This window comes from Chaetura pelagica, unplaced genomic scaffold (genome assembly GCF_000747805.2).
Source record: "Chaetura pelagica isolate M959 unplaced genomic scaffold, ChaPel_1.0 scaffold109, whole genome shotgun sequence".
Taxonomy (NCBI): domain Eukaryota; kingdom Metazoa; phylum Chordata; class Aves; order Apodiformes; family Apodidae; genus Chaetura; species Chaetura pelagica.
The window spans coordinates 9,241,932-9,256,357 of NW_009970725.1; the positions used below are offsets into that span (position 1 = coordinate 9,241,932).

General features: G+C 35.4%; 1 protein-coding gene across 1 annotated transcript in view; it reads left to right on the top strand.

The window, feature by feature from the left end:
* The first annotated feature begins 444 nt into the window (after positions 1-444).
* The window catches only part of ESCO1 (establishment of sister chromatid cohesion N-acetyltransferase 1), a 30,309-nt gene continuing 16,327 nt past the window's right edge, over positions 445-14,426 (top strand). The window contains exons 1-5 of the mRNA XM_010006842.1: positions 445-641; positions 1,203-2,568; positions 3,205-3,316; positions 4,929-4,992; positions 7,043-7,157. Coding sequence (XP_010005144.1) covers positions 445-641; positions 1,203-2,568; positions 3,205-3,316; positions 4,929-4,992; positions 7,043-7,157 — 1,854 coding nt within the window. The remainder of the gene's footprint in view (positions 642-1,202; positions 2,569-3,204; positions 3,317-4,928; positions 4,993-7,042; positions 7,158-14,426) is intronic.

Genomic DNA, 14,426 nt, shown 5'->3' on the forward strand with positions numbered 1-14,426 from the left:
GTAGGCTTTTAAAAAAATTGATTATCAAAGAAACTTTACAGCTAATCATTGTTTGAAGGGATGGAAGAGGGAATGGCAAATTCAGTATCTGAGAAGGAAGTTAATAAAGTGCTTACTGCATGAACGTTTTGTGTTTTTCACAGGTGGCATGAAACGTCCTGTTTGTAAGCATATACATAAGGAATGCTCTTGGCACACCTTGATAAGTTACTTTGGCCTAAACATCGATTGCCTCTTGTAAAAACCTGTAAGTAAAATAAAATGTAATTGAGATTGCTTTGATATTTTGCTTTCTGATCACAGTATGATCTGTCTTTACAATGAAAAGAGAATATTATTTCTTTATTTTGTTAAGATGGGCCAATCTTTGTTTGTATTAACAGAAGCTGTAACAACAGTTGCCAAAGACTCTAAAAGCTGACTCAATTATTCTGTTTTACAGAAATGGCAGCTCAGAAAAGAAAGTCTATGTTAGTAGAGCCCTCTGCTAAACGTCCAAAGCTGGACAAGAACAGCAAACAATCATCAACGAAGAAGGAAAAAGAGGTGTCAGATACAAAACATGTTTCAAATAAATCAAAGGCTATTCACTGTGCAGTGCAGGAGAAAACTGTACTCAAAACCTCTGTCAAATCAAACAGGTCAGTGAAAAAAAAGTAAGTTCTGGGTTATCTTTCTAGAATAGATAAGCGCAGAAACAATCTAAGCAGAATGAAGTTGAGTTAAAGATACAGCAAAAAAAATAGTAGTATTGGGAGTATCAGCCTTAAATGATCGAGTGTATCTGCTACATTATCTTTTTCTGGACCTGTGTTAGTGTTTTGAAATCCAGAAAGACTTCTGAAAAAGTTTCTGAAGCAAAAATACATCTAATACTACATAAGCTAATACTTCATTTGAAAGCCCCAAGTGTCAACAATTAAAACTGTTAGAGATGTTAAAAAGTATTCATCTGGAGTTCATAGTTCAGGCTTGTCATGCATAAAAAACATTAAATACTGGATTTAATAGTAACTGGGTGGAAGTAAAGTCTTAGAACTATTCTAGAGAAAATTCTTCTAAAAATATTGAAGGTGTAAGACCTAGTGTTTAAAAATAAAAAGGGAAAAAAGGAAGAAGTAGGGGTTAGTCGGAATGAGAATAATCTTATGACAGATTCTACTTTCTGGATGCTGAAAAAGTAATTACTTGAATCTTTCCAGCAACAGCACCAACGAATCTGAACTAGGAATGCGCATGGCTACAAGATCATCAGGATTCAATTTGAATAATAAAACAACACCTGACAAAAAGGTCCAGCAGCAGCCTAAATCTGCAAAAAATAAGGAGGTTTGCCAGAAAAAACCTGTGCAAGAAATTCCTAAGTCAAAATGCATAATTGCGCCAAATGAGCCAGTGATGAGGAGATCACAGAGACTGCAGCAGTTAACAGGTGTACATGTACCAGCAAGATCGCTGCGCAACAGAGAAGTTAAAGAAGAAAAACCCTTGGAAGTTAAACAAAGTAGTCAGACAAAAAAACGTGCTCCAAGTGTTGCAGCAGAAGGCCTTAAATCTGCTAGAGAGAAAACGGAACAGAAAAACACAAAAATAAAGCCAAGCAATACAAATGAGAGTAAAGAAGTACACGTGGAAGTGACCAGCTCTCTGAAAGAGAAAAAATGTGAAGCAAACAATGAAAATTATAATTCCAACAGCTTTCAACACAACCTTCAAGGGTCATCATTATGTCCTGATGACAGTCTTGAGGAAGTTAAGAAAGACCAAATGGGCACTCCTATTCCTAGCAACACAAAGCAAGTGGAAACAGATTCTCCTAAGCCAAATTCTAAGACAGTAACTAAGGAAAAGCAACAAATGCACCCGAACGTAAAAAACAGTACAAAACCTAAAAAGATTTCACAGCCAACTGTAAGTGAAACAAATGTGTCTGATCAGCCAGAGAATGATGCGAAATCCAAAAGGGTAAGCATCCTTGAACTTTGTGAAGAAATTGCAGGTGAGATTGAGTCAGATACAGTAGAGGTGAAAAAAGATTCCCCTAATGCTGAGTATAGCAAAACAGAAGCAAAGCATGCCAGCACACAGTTTCAGCAAAGTGAATTGCTTACTCAGAAAGAGCCTGGTCAAAGTAGTCAATGCAAACGTTTTTTCCCTAGCAAAAAAGGAATGCCTGTCAAATGCACTCTGAATGGCAGAAATAGCTCATCAAACAAGAACTCTAAATGGACCAAAATTAAGTTACTGAAAGCTAGTAACACGAAGCAAAGTAACTTAAATTGTGCAAATACTCCCAGGCTTTTGTTGTTAAAAGATTACCCTGAAGTTTCAGAAGCGAGTCAAACACCTGCCAAAGCGGAGCTTTTGAAGACACAGGGCAAGCCATCAATAACAAGACTCTCCGAGAATGAAAGTGCTGGTTGTGTGCAGGAGAAATCAGATCTTTCATCTGAAAGATCTGGACCTAAAGAAGTGACATTAGAAACAAAACAGCCTACAAAGAGAGGTGCAGAAAATGGTTTGTTGCGTAATTTGACAAAACATTTATGTGAGCCAAGACCAGATGAGGTAAGTAATTTTAATTACAGTGTATGGTGGGGAGGGTGTTCTTAATCTGTTCTGTCTTCTGAGACTACCATGCTCAGAAAGTTCATTTTAACAATTACTTCATTTTAAAGTAACGCAACAGTTTTTAACTGTATTAAAGATCCTTTACTGGTGTGTTACTGTAGACAGGAAAATGAATCTGTTTCACTCTCCTAAGTTCTATAGTTAACTAAATGTTGATCAATAACATTTCCTGCTGGGGCTGCAGGGTGTACAGATTCATATGAATACTTTTTAACAACTTAGTTTGCATAGCTGTTCTGTTCTGAAAGGTATATTAAAAGTAATGGGGGGGAAGTGTTCTCTGTCTGAATGAGCTTCTATTACAATTTAAGTTTTTAAGAACAGAAGTGTTCTATAGAAATTATTTTACAAGCTTATCTATAAAATGAAAAATATTTTTTTCTAAATTAATACCACAAACTTAATTATGAAGTAGCTAACAGGTTGCATTTTGTTTGTTTAAAATAAGGTAGGAATCGGAAAACTGGTGCTGTATTGAAGATGTTAATACTTAGTCAACTGAGTGGTTTTGTTAATAGGCTAGAGGTGTTAAATAGTCCTGTTTTTTTATTTAATGTTTTCTGTTGTGTTCAGAACTTTCGATTACATTTGGAATCAAGTCCAGAAAGTTCTCCAGTAAAGTATGTTACAGCTCCTAAACCACCAAAACAATTTAAAACAGAACCTGGAGAAAGTGAACCTCAAGGTAACTGTTCACTACTAATTTTTATTCTTCTTCTGACCCAGTTATACGGGAAGCATAAGTCTTCATTTCAGAGGAATGTTTCACAGAATAAGGTACCGTTGGTGTAGAGCTGAACTTCTGGGACTGGAACTGTTTGCTAGGGCTTTAATTTTTCTTTGTGTTACATCCGTGGCCACTTTAGTAGCAGTTAATGTCCTTTTATCTCAGGGCTGTGTAGTGGGAAAGAGAGGTGTCTGTTTTCTACTCCACTCTTACTTCAGTGTGTCTTTGTACTTTGTACATTAATATTTTAATGCTTAACTATCCTCCATTTGCGAAAAAGTGATAACTCTAAAAAAAGACTAAACAAACAGAAAAAACCCACCTGAAGCCTTTTCTGTTCCATGTAGTAAAGTAATAAAACTTCTATATTTCAATTGGGTTTCAGTTTCTGTTAAGGATTCTCTGTTGATTACTGCTTACTTTGAATAAGTATCTGCATTTTTGCATTTCTTTCTCCTAAATTATTATACTCGGTATTCACCAAATTATTATAGAGTAATCGCTCTCCTGTTTTTATTACTCCATCGTCATTTATCAGCCTGTGAGGGCTGTTTGTCAAATGTTATGAGAAGAGTGATTTGAATATTTTGAGTCAAGTATACTTGACTAAGAAATATTATTGATGGATCACTAAAATATCTCTTCATAAACTTCCATCTTGATTTTTCATCCTTTGGCTTTTGGGTTTTTGTGTTTTATTTTGGGGTGGTTTTTTTGTGTGTGTGCTTTTTGTTTGTTTTGGGGTTTTTTGTTGCTTTTTTGTTGCTTTTTGTTTGTTTGTTTGGGGTTTTTTTTGGTTGGTTGGTTGGGTTTTTTAAAACTTAATCTGAACCCAAGTGCACTGTTCAACCATCTAGATTTATGAAATAGTTTGGTTTTTTCCATGCCCCTACAGGGTATTTTTGAAGGGCAATATACTCTAATTGTACTGTTAAGAGGTTGTAAAATATGTTCTGTCCTTCTTTTGTTATTCTTGATTGTTTCTTTTCCATAAGTGATACAGAAGACACCTTGGGTGGGGGCATAATATACATTTATGATTCTAGTACTATACATAGAGCAATTTATAAGGGGTCTAGGACACCTTTATGCCAGGAGAACTCTTCGTGGGTTGGCAGATGACACAGGGCTGTGCTGCTCCTCATCTGCCAATCCATGGAGGGCTGTCCTGGCAGCGAGATGTCCAGCAGAGAGTTGTCCCAGTGGTGAGTTGGCTGAGTAGTGAGTTGGTCTATGGAGAATTAGTGGTGGAGAGTTGTCCCTTCCTGGTGCATATGGGTGTTGGTTTAAACTGATTTAAACTTACACGTAGTTTCACTGCTGATGTAGTTTAACTGCCCTGGCAAACTGCTCTTCAGAACCTCTGAAGAAATATTGAATAAAACTGCATGGTTTTTTAAGTATTTGTGGAGAAACATATAAATACTGTCTCAGGGTTGCATCTTTTTATATTGGCCATGAACAAATTGCAGCATTGTCTTGGATGTGTTTTTGGAGATCACTGTGTAGCTCAAATTTCCATTCCAACTAATAGCTTTATAATGAAGTTACAATCTTTGATTAATTGTAGGTTTGGCTCCCAAGCAATTGACACAAACTGCCGTTACAAATCAAACTTCGGAAACTGAGAACAGGTAAAGTAACTCATACATAATGAAATTGCTGTAACCCTCCATAGAGTTATGAGAGGTTTTGTTATAAGACTAACTGTTCTATCATCTATCAGCCTTGACTTTCAATTTCAAATAAGTGACTTGTCCTTTATATAAACAGACTTTGACTTTACGTGTTATTAAGGGATGGTTTTATTACATAAATAAATTATTAAGCAAGATATTTGTAACTGAACGTTAATTTTAAAAAGCAGAATTTAACAGAGTTGGGAAAATATTTCTAATGTTTTTTTCCTCAGATCAGATGATAACCAGAGAGTATGGGAAGGGTTTATGACATAATTTTCACTTCACTGAATTATTTTGCTTCTAGAAGAGTGTTGTAATCCTTAAATTATGGAAGTCATGTAGATATTAAAATTTTAGATGGGGAAAAGAGGATTTAATTGTGATTGCTGTGAAATGAAGGTATCAGCTGTCACATAAAAATTATTCCTGTTCTTACTACTAACAGTTCAAACTTAGATTTTATCCTTGATCCTGTTGAGTGTTGACCAATTCTGACATAGTCTGGTTTTAGCCAGTCACATGCTAAAGACAGTAATTTCTTTGTACTTGATACCTTGCACAGGTATTACTGTTGGCACATTGGTTAGTATATTGAGACTATATTTCTAATGGAGAAAAGAAGAAATTATTCAGTTAATTTTACATAGATCTATCTGAGGCCAGATTAACAATTCTGACTAACCAGCCCTTTGGTACATGTTGAAAACTGTACTACTGTGAAATTTCACAGAAAATGAATGATGAGGTAGATGTGAAACTAGTTAAATGAGTATTTTTAGAAATAGTAGAATAACTTAAATTTTTCATATTTTTGTTCTCAGCTGCCAAATAGCTTTATGGTATCTACTAAAATTAATTAACTTTATTAGCTGAACAAGCCCATATTGCTTTACTATGACTTGGATATAAATTTTTCTGGAGAGCTGTTTTGCCCTGCTTTCCATATGTTACGAAGATTTAAGCTGTCCTTTCTGTGGATACCTGCTGTAACACAGCACACGGATGTACAGCACAGCTCTCTTCAGGGCCTTGTCAGAGAAGGCTGCGGTGCAAAACGGCAAACCTTGAATTACCTACTTAGTGCAGATTTTGGGGCACATGACAGGAATAAACTAGCATTTTTTGTGCTAATAAGAGCTAATTTTAAAAACGTCTGGCATGGTTTAGTTTTATTTTTTGGTGGGGTTTTTTTTGTTTTTAAAAAAAGCTCACTGAATTAACCTGCTACATGTACTGTGGCAGCTGCTACAATTAAATGTTTGGCCCTATATCCTTAGTTTGGTCAGAAACAGAAAGTACATAAATACCTAGTTGAAGTAGAAGTATTTTGTGGTATTTTGCTTTGGTTAACTCCAGGAGTTTTATCCAGACCTGAATTTGATGTTATTTTTCCCCTGAATGTAGTCGCAGGTTCATAGAATAACTTGGCTGGTGATGCGTTTGTAGTAATTTTACAGGATTTCTTTCAGTATTGACAAGGGGAAGCTTGGGTGAGAGAGATTCCCCTGATACCTATCCATGTGTTCTCCCTCCCTTCACTGCTAGCCATTAGAAGATAATGAGTTTGAATTGAATTTGAGAGATTTATGACATCTGTCATTCCCACCTATGTTTGTGGTAATATTTACATGGTCTGCTGTAGCAGCCTGATGTATGATACCTTAAACTAGAAACCTAAACCTTATGTAGGAAATGCATAGCATTAGACACCATCAGTCATGCTACTGAAAATGCTTCAGTTATATGTTTGTGTTATTGGTCGTGATTAAGCTACCCCACTTGATTATAAAGTCTAATTACTTTTTTAAATTTAAAAAAAAATATTGTAATTAGGCTAGTCACAAACTGTATTTTTTGTTAGTATTTAGGTTATTTTTTTTTAATTATCTTGGATTTGCATCTCATTAAATTTTAGTTATACTAATCACAATGGCTTTGAATATCTACAGTGACATGGGTAGGCAGTCCTTTTTTTTAACATGAAACATATTTATATTTCAAGGGTTCCATTGTCAAATCCTTCATTAGCATCAAAAGGCAGTAACTTGTTACCAACTGAGGAACATGTTCAGAAGCTAAAAGAAGCAGGAAAAGATACCGAAAAGCAGATTATTATAGTAAGTAATACCCTTTTAATAAGGCTTATAGCTTCTTGAATATATCCTTTTTGAATTTGCAGTGCTGTGTTTTTATGAAATTGTCTGAAAATCATTACTTTTACATACAAATTGCCGTTGTAAATTATTTGTGAAAGAACCTGTACTTGATTGTCATTCAGGGTTGATGGAAAAATGTTGGCAGACAGATTTCATGTTTAAAGCTGATTCTTGTTAAACTAAATTTCTGCCTTTTTTTTAATAGAATGGTTGTTCAGTAAAAATACAGTTGTTTTAGGGAGAATGAACTTGCCTTTACTAATGTTCAAAATCCAAGTTTCTTAAAATTTCAGAATTACAGGGGGAGATGCATCTGGCAGATTGTGTGCAAAATTCATATCAACAGATTTATTCCTTCATTCAAATGTCCATTGTTCTGAACAAGCTGAAGTATTTTCCTGTGGTTGCACTCATTTTCACCATAATATTTAAGCAACAATATTAGTTTGATTATTTATTCTTACCTTTATTTGCTATTAGCTACCAAATGCTAATTTCTCTTATGACAGGAAATTGCAAAAGGAGAGGGAGGGATTGATGCACAGTAGTTTTTCCATCTTGTAGAATCCCACTACTTGATAGTGAAACAATCAGAGCTTTTGGTTGTGTTTTGTTTTGTCTGTTTAACAATCCACACATCAGATAATCCTTGAGAAATCCTTGAGAAAAGGCTGGAGCTAGGAAGCTGCAGAGGTAGAGGAATGCGGGCCATTAGAAGTGCTCTGTAGTAAGCTTCTTAGGATTTTTTGCCAACAGAGTTAAAATGCATTATTAAATATCTCAACTATGTTAAAAGGACTGTAAGAATATTGCCTTTTCACTTCAGTACAGCTAACAAATTTTGCTCATGCAGTAATGGAAGTTGTCTGAAGAGTTCCTAGGATCTTAGGCAAGAAGAAATATGTAACTTTCTGGTCACTGCTGAGGAGATGTATAGCTCTCCTCTACAGTATTCATATAGAGACGTTTTTTGCAACTTACTGACTGTGCTGTTAGTATTCTTGTTTTCAACCCAAATTATGAGAGTAGAATTTTTCCCCTAGGTATTCCATGGTAAAAGTTCTCAGTTGTTTACCTAACCAAATTTAAGAACATAAAGAATGGAACACCAATGAAGAGCGCTAGGGAGAAAGGGAGAGATGTAGTTTGTTGTTTTCTTGGTGTATTTCTGGAAAATTGCAAGTGAGCACTGTATTTAATTTTTCAATGTGAAAGTTACGGCTTCATAATATCTAATATATTTCGGCACTTCATACAAATCTTAATTCGCCTTGATTCAGTTCAAAGTAGGCTTTTTATTGTGTTGAAAGGGCATTTTGGTAATGGCTGTAGTTCACTTTTCCAAGGAAGCATTGGGTGAGGAATTGCTCTGTTACTCTTTTACCTGGGGGGAAAACTGCTTTTAGCATTGTTAAAACATACATAGGAATCCAAATGTTTGTTAAGTGTCTTTGTAAAATACTGTCCTTCACATTAGTTACTGTGGAGACAAGACATAGTTATGCCTAGAGTATGTTGTGCTAGCATCTGGAGGGGAAAAATCACTAAATTGACTTCTGTAGTACCAGACTTCACTCATTAAGTCCCAAAAGATTGGGGATTAAGTGCATGTAATACAGAAAAAATATTTTGTAATTAATAGCGTTGTTTGCAAAAACCATGATGAATTTCTTAAGGGCTGATTCTGAATAGCTGGACTTGTTTTAATGAAATATTTTCCAAGGTGCTTACATACTGCAGTGAACCTCTGAGAACAGAGGAAATATTCATTTGGTTTAAAAGCTGTCAAGGCTGAAAATTCTCCTGTACAGAGAGCAGTCTTACTACACACAGCCAAATCACTTAAATTAGCATTTATAGTAAAATTATACAGTTAATAGCTGTATAACCAAGTTTTGAGTGTGTTGTATTAAGACAAGCAGTTTATTATTCTTCTTTACCTTGAGTAAAGTTGGGAATTCATGCTTTTATTTGTAGCAAGAAGCATGTAACTTGCACTTTGTTACACTTTTTTAAAAAATTAAAATACCTGTTAGGTGCAACTTGGGCTTTCTGCTGTGAGAACGGATTGTTTTGGAGATCTGTGAAGTCAGTCCGTCTTAATGTATGTACAGAACCCTTTTTTTCTTTTTGTAGTCAAAGGGGAAAAACTAGTTTGGCTTGGTTTGACTCACCCCATGATAAATTATCTTTGTTTTGCTAGGTTATTTTGCTGTTGAATTTTCATAGTATTTTCTCTTTGAGTTGACACCTGTCCTTTTATTTGTCTTTACAGTCTCTGAGGCTCAGAGTCTGAGATCTTACAACATTGTCCGTATATTCTAACCTTTCAAGTTCATGAACTATAGTTAGAGAGGTTTTGTGGTGAAACCAGTCTATTTTCAGCAATACACTTTTCTTCTTTTTATTTAATCCTTAAGTGTGTATCTTACCTTCCTTCTTCTCCCATATACTTAACTACAATGATGAGATTTATTTTCTATTTTTCTTAACTAATAGATTCTTTAACAAACTTTAAGGCTGTTTGACTGTAACAGAAGTAAAATAATACAGCTTCCATTTATAGAGGAAATATTTAGTAGCTGTATTTGTCCCTTTTTCTTTCCTGGTGCATGTTACCTAGTTATCTGAGCAGCTTTCAAACATAAAATTGTCTTCATTTTGTAGAGTTACAAGTAAGACAAAAGATGAGATGTTTCTGTTTTCTTCGGATTTGCTTGCTGTCAAACACTTAAAAAGCAGGTCTCTTCAGAGTGTAGAACTTCAGCTGAAAACAGCAAGGAATCTAATGCTGCAACAAACTTTGTTAAACAAACAGTGACAGGATGTTAACAGTGATGTTTGAAGTTACCTGCAAAGATACTTTGAAAAGTAGGATCTGTTTTTCTGCAGGAAAGAAATTATGATTGAGGCTAAAAATAAGTTCTCTTCCAAATCCATGACTTGGTGTTTAGAGAGGTAGCCTGTTCTGAATATTTTTTAGTTGTACTGTCTTACATTTAATTTAAATGTTCAGTTGGTAGGTTGACAGGTTATGTGAAGCTCCATATTGGAAGTTTTATAGAGTAATGCACTAAAGTTATTCTGTACTTTCCCAGAACTTGAACCTGATGTGCAAATATGAGAACATGAATATGAAATCAACTATTTTTTCAACTTCTGGAATTGAAAGAAACACAAATATGCAAAGCATATGTTTTTAATTTTCATAAAATGAGATATGCTTTACATCCAAGACAGGGAAGGTAATTTGTTTGCTTCTTGTAAAAATTCTGCTTGCTTGCCAGATATAGGACAAAATTTTGACCATAAGAATTGATAAAAGCCTTAATGCTACCATGTTCTAAATAATGACCTGTGAGGAATAGGGAGCCTTCTTCCTTTTTATGCCTCTAGGGAGATGTGTTCCCTTGAAAATTAAGTAAGGCTTTTGAAAATGCTACTTACCAATTTTAGGAAAGAATGTGTGAAAAGAATGAACAGCAAAAAAAAAGGAACTGTAGTGATAAAAATGTAATATAGAACTATAGAGACTTTTCTGCCTCTACTAGAGACCTGAATTAATACCTGGATGCAAGCAAACGTGATTCAGTGCAGATGGTCTTTATCAGCAAATGCGTGGATCAGGATTGGTTGATGGAAGATGCTTTTAATTCTGAGGTTTGAACTGCTGCTGTATGTGGAAATGGTGTGCATGCTAATTCAGTTTACCCACTTGGATATTGTACTTGAATTTTTCCTTACATGTAGTTTGGTAAACTTGAATATAATTTTCTGTTTGACGGAAGTAGGTGATACAGAAAATAACTATTTTTATTTAAGCTGAGAACACAGTCCTCAGTGGAAATAATTATTTCTTGTGAGCCTGAAGGAAGTTGTTTAGTGATAATTCAAAGTTGCTGTTTCCTTAAACTGGCATCATCCAGTTGGCAGTTTCTCTGAAGAACTGGAGAATGGCTTTTAGGCAATGTTTTGTTGTTCACAAGAGCAATCACTCTTCCTTTCTTCCCACACAAATCATACCCTTTGGGACAGCTCTGCTCTTAGAGGGACAGTAATGGCCATCCTTCCTTATTGCCACTCCTTTCTGCTTTCCTGCAGCATCCCAGCTTTCTCTAACAAATTCAGGTTGGTTGTGTTTGGTGTCCTTTGACCTGAGGGTGTGAATGTTTTGCAAGGTTAGCTGGGCATCTGATAACAGGAAACAAGCACCAACACTACTAACATTGTGTTGTGTGTTAACTCGGGCAGGCAGCTAAGCTCTGTGCAGCTGCTTGCTCACTCCCCTCGGGTAGGTTGGGGGAGAAAACTCATGGGTTGAGATAAGGACAGTTTAATAGTTAAAGCAAAAGTTGTGCATGCATACAAAGCGAAACAAGAAATTCATTCACTTCTTCCAATTGGCAGGCAGGTGTTCTGCCATCTCCAGGAAAGCAGGGCTCCATCATGGGTAACAGTTGAGAAGACAAATACCCTCACTCCAAGCATCCCCTCTTCCCCCCTCTTTCCCTGCCGAGTATGATACCATATGTCAAGGGATATTCCTCTGGTCAATTTGTGTCAGCTGTCTGTCCCAGCTATGTCCCCTCCCAACTTCTTCTGCACCCCCAGCTGACACAGCAATGAGAGAAACAGAGAATGCCTTGACACTATGTAAGAACTGTGCAGCAAGCACTGAAACATCCCTGTGTTACTAACACTGTTTTGGTCACAGACCTTAAACATAGCACCATAGCAGCTGCTGTGAAGGAAATTAACCATATTCCAGCCGGAACCAGTACATGTTGGAAAACTCTGTAATATACTTGATTTATGTTTTTATATGGATTGAGAATGGATTAATCATCCATTGTAAATACTTTGTGGATTTGTTTTTAAACTTTATATTTTTATCATATTGATAATAACCAGTGAGGACATACTTTCATAATAGATAGTGACCCTCCAATTAAATTTTTTTAAAATGTTGGATAAAAATAGATAAATCACAATTTTGAAAGTTTGAAGTCATTTTATATCCTTTTGGCTAAAATAGCTTATCAGAAAGATGGGTACTGGTGATGGTTTGTTTTTTTGGTTTGGGTTTTGGGGTTGTTTTTTAATTGTTTGCATTGGGTTTTTTTGTTTGTTTGTTTTAGGTCTGTTTTTTTGTTTGTTTTGGGGTTTTTTTTTGTTAAATTTCACAGCCCTCATTTTTAATTGAAACTTGTTTCTGAGTTGGGTCATGTCTTCTGATCCTCCTGGTCAGCAAGGGTAATACCCATCAGCTTCAGTCTTAAATGCATCTTTCATTGAAATAGCAGTATTTGACCTTCTTATTTTCTGTGGAGAGCCCAAAAGTTTTTGTGTTGTTTCTTCCTGCTCTTCTTCTATTTCCTTTCCAGCCTGCCTGTTTCTGTGGCTGGGTTTTATTCCTTTTTCTCTGAAAAGATGAGAGGAAAAAATAATCTTCCTCTAACTAACACTAGGTAATCAAGAAGGAGGTGACCTAATCTGTGGCTGAAGAGAAAGGGAAAAAAAAAAAGGAAAACAAAAAAAAAGGCCCCCTTTTCATCTCCTACAGAGGCACCAAATGCCTTTTTTGCTTGCAGGGCTCCTTATTCCACATATGGAGGATCAGCAGACATACACCTTCTCAAAGAAGATATTGGTAAGACTTTTCTTTCTGTCTAACACAGAATTAAGAAACCCTTCTGGAAATTAAAACAATATTGTCTCCATATTCAATTAGTTAGCCTTGAAACACTGGATCTTGTATCTCTTGTGCCTGTATTCATGTGGACTGCTTGAGATGTTGAGAGTGCTTATCTGCCATCTACCCATGCAGAATTTGCTTAGAAAATAAAAGTATCATTGCTCTTTATTGTCACTGTTCAGAAAATTCAGTTTTAAATACAGCAGCACATTTTTTCTGCCTGTAACAACATGTTTTCTGAAATATTGCTCTGAAAACATTTATTTGAAAGTTAATCAGCTTCCATCATCTTCTAGTTGTGACAAGTCAACAGTTTATTCTCCAGTACCCAGTATCTGATGTTTGCTGTGAAGATTTCATGCCCTCTCCCCCAAATTCCAGTTTTAAGTTTTTGTTTACTCTCATACCTGGTGCATAAGGTGTTCTTCCAGTTTTGTTTGTGTTTTTTGTTGTTGTTGTTCTTCCCTCCCCATTAGAACGAACTGGCAATGTTTAATGCAGTATTATTATTTGAGGGCACTTTTTCACCCTTGATGCATGCCCTTTCCACTTCTGCTTATGCAATGACATAATGTTAAAAACAGTTGGATTCTGTAGATATTTTGTTGAAGTACAAAAATACATTCTTCATAGTTCCTGACTTTATATTGCATGTCCTGTTTTCTTGGGTTTTTTTTGTTGGTGTAGTCTGCACTGGATTTACAAAGCTTCTTTTTTTTCTTTCTGTCTGAAGCATTCTAACCTGTGGTGTGGCTTTGAAGTTGTGCTTCAGTTGTACAAAAAAGCTGTCTTTACTACCCTCAGGATACTGTAAAGTATTTGAAAAAAAGTACAGTCAGCATTATGCAGAGTTCAAAAGATTACTTTAGATACTAAAGTGTGTTTTTTTCTATATTCATGTAACATGTTTTTAATATTCACCTTTGATACAATGGAATGCATGCAAGATTCGTAATATTGGTAAAATCCTTAAAGCAAAAACTGAAAAATTCTCCCCAAACCAAATGATACCAGAAACATTAGAAAAAGTCAAACTGTAAAATGCAATATGGCAGTACTATTCCAGGGAATGTATCTGTTCCTGGAGACTTGTAAAACAGCATATGTATTTACAAGGCAAGATGGGAAGAGCTAAGGAGCCTGACAACTTTGAGAATATTCTTGCCCCATTTTTTTTGTATGACTTCCTAGATAGCTAGGCTTTTTTTTTTTTTCTTGAGATTTTTTTGTAGTAAACTAATAAATATTTTTTGCTTAAATGCCTTTAGCTTCTTGATCATTTGAACTCAAAATGTTTTGTGAGACTCACTAAGGTACTGATATGTGCGAAATATTTTAAGAGTTGCTTTATGTAGCTGATTTTCTAATTTAGGTATCTTAATTTTTTTAAGTATATTCCAAGCATCAAAATAGGCTTTGTCTTCACTTATCCTGCCCTGCATACAGGGGATATATTCTCCATCTTTGCAATAGGAATTACTAAGTTTTGTTCAATTGGTTCATCTTAAGATAATTGCAATACATCATCCTTCCTG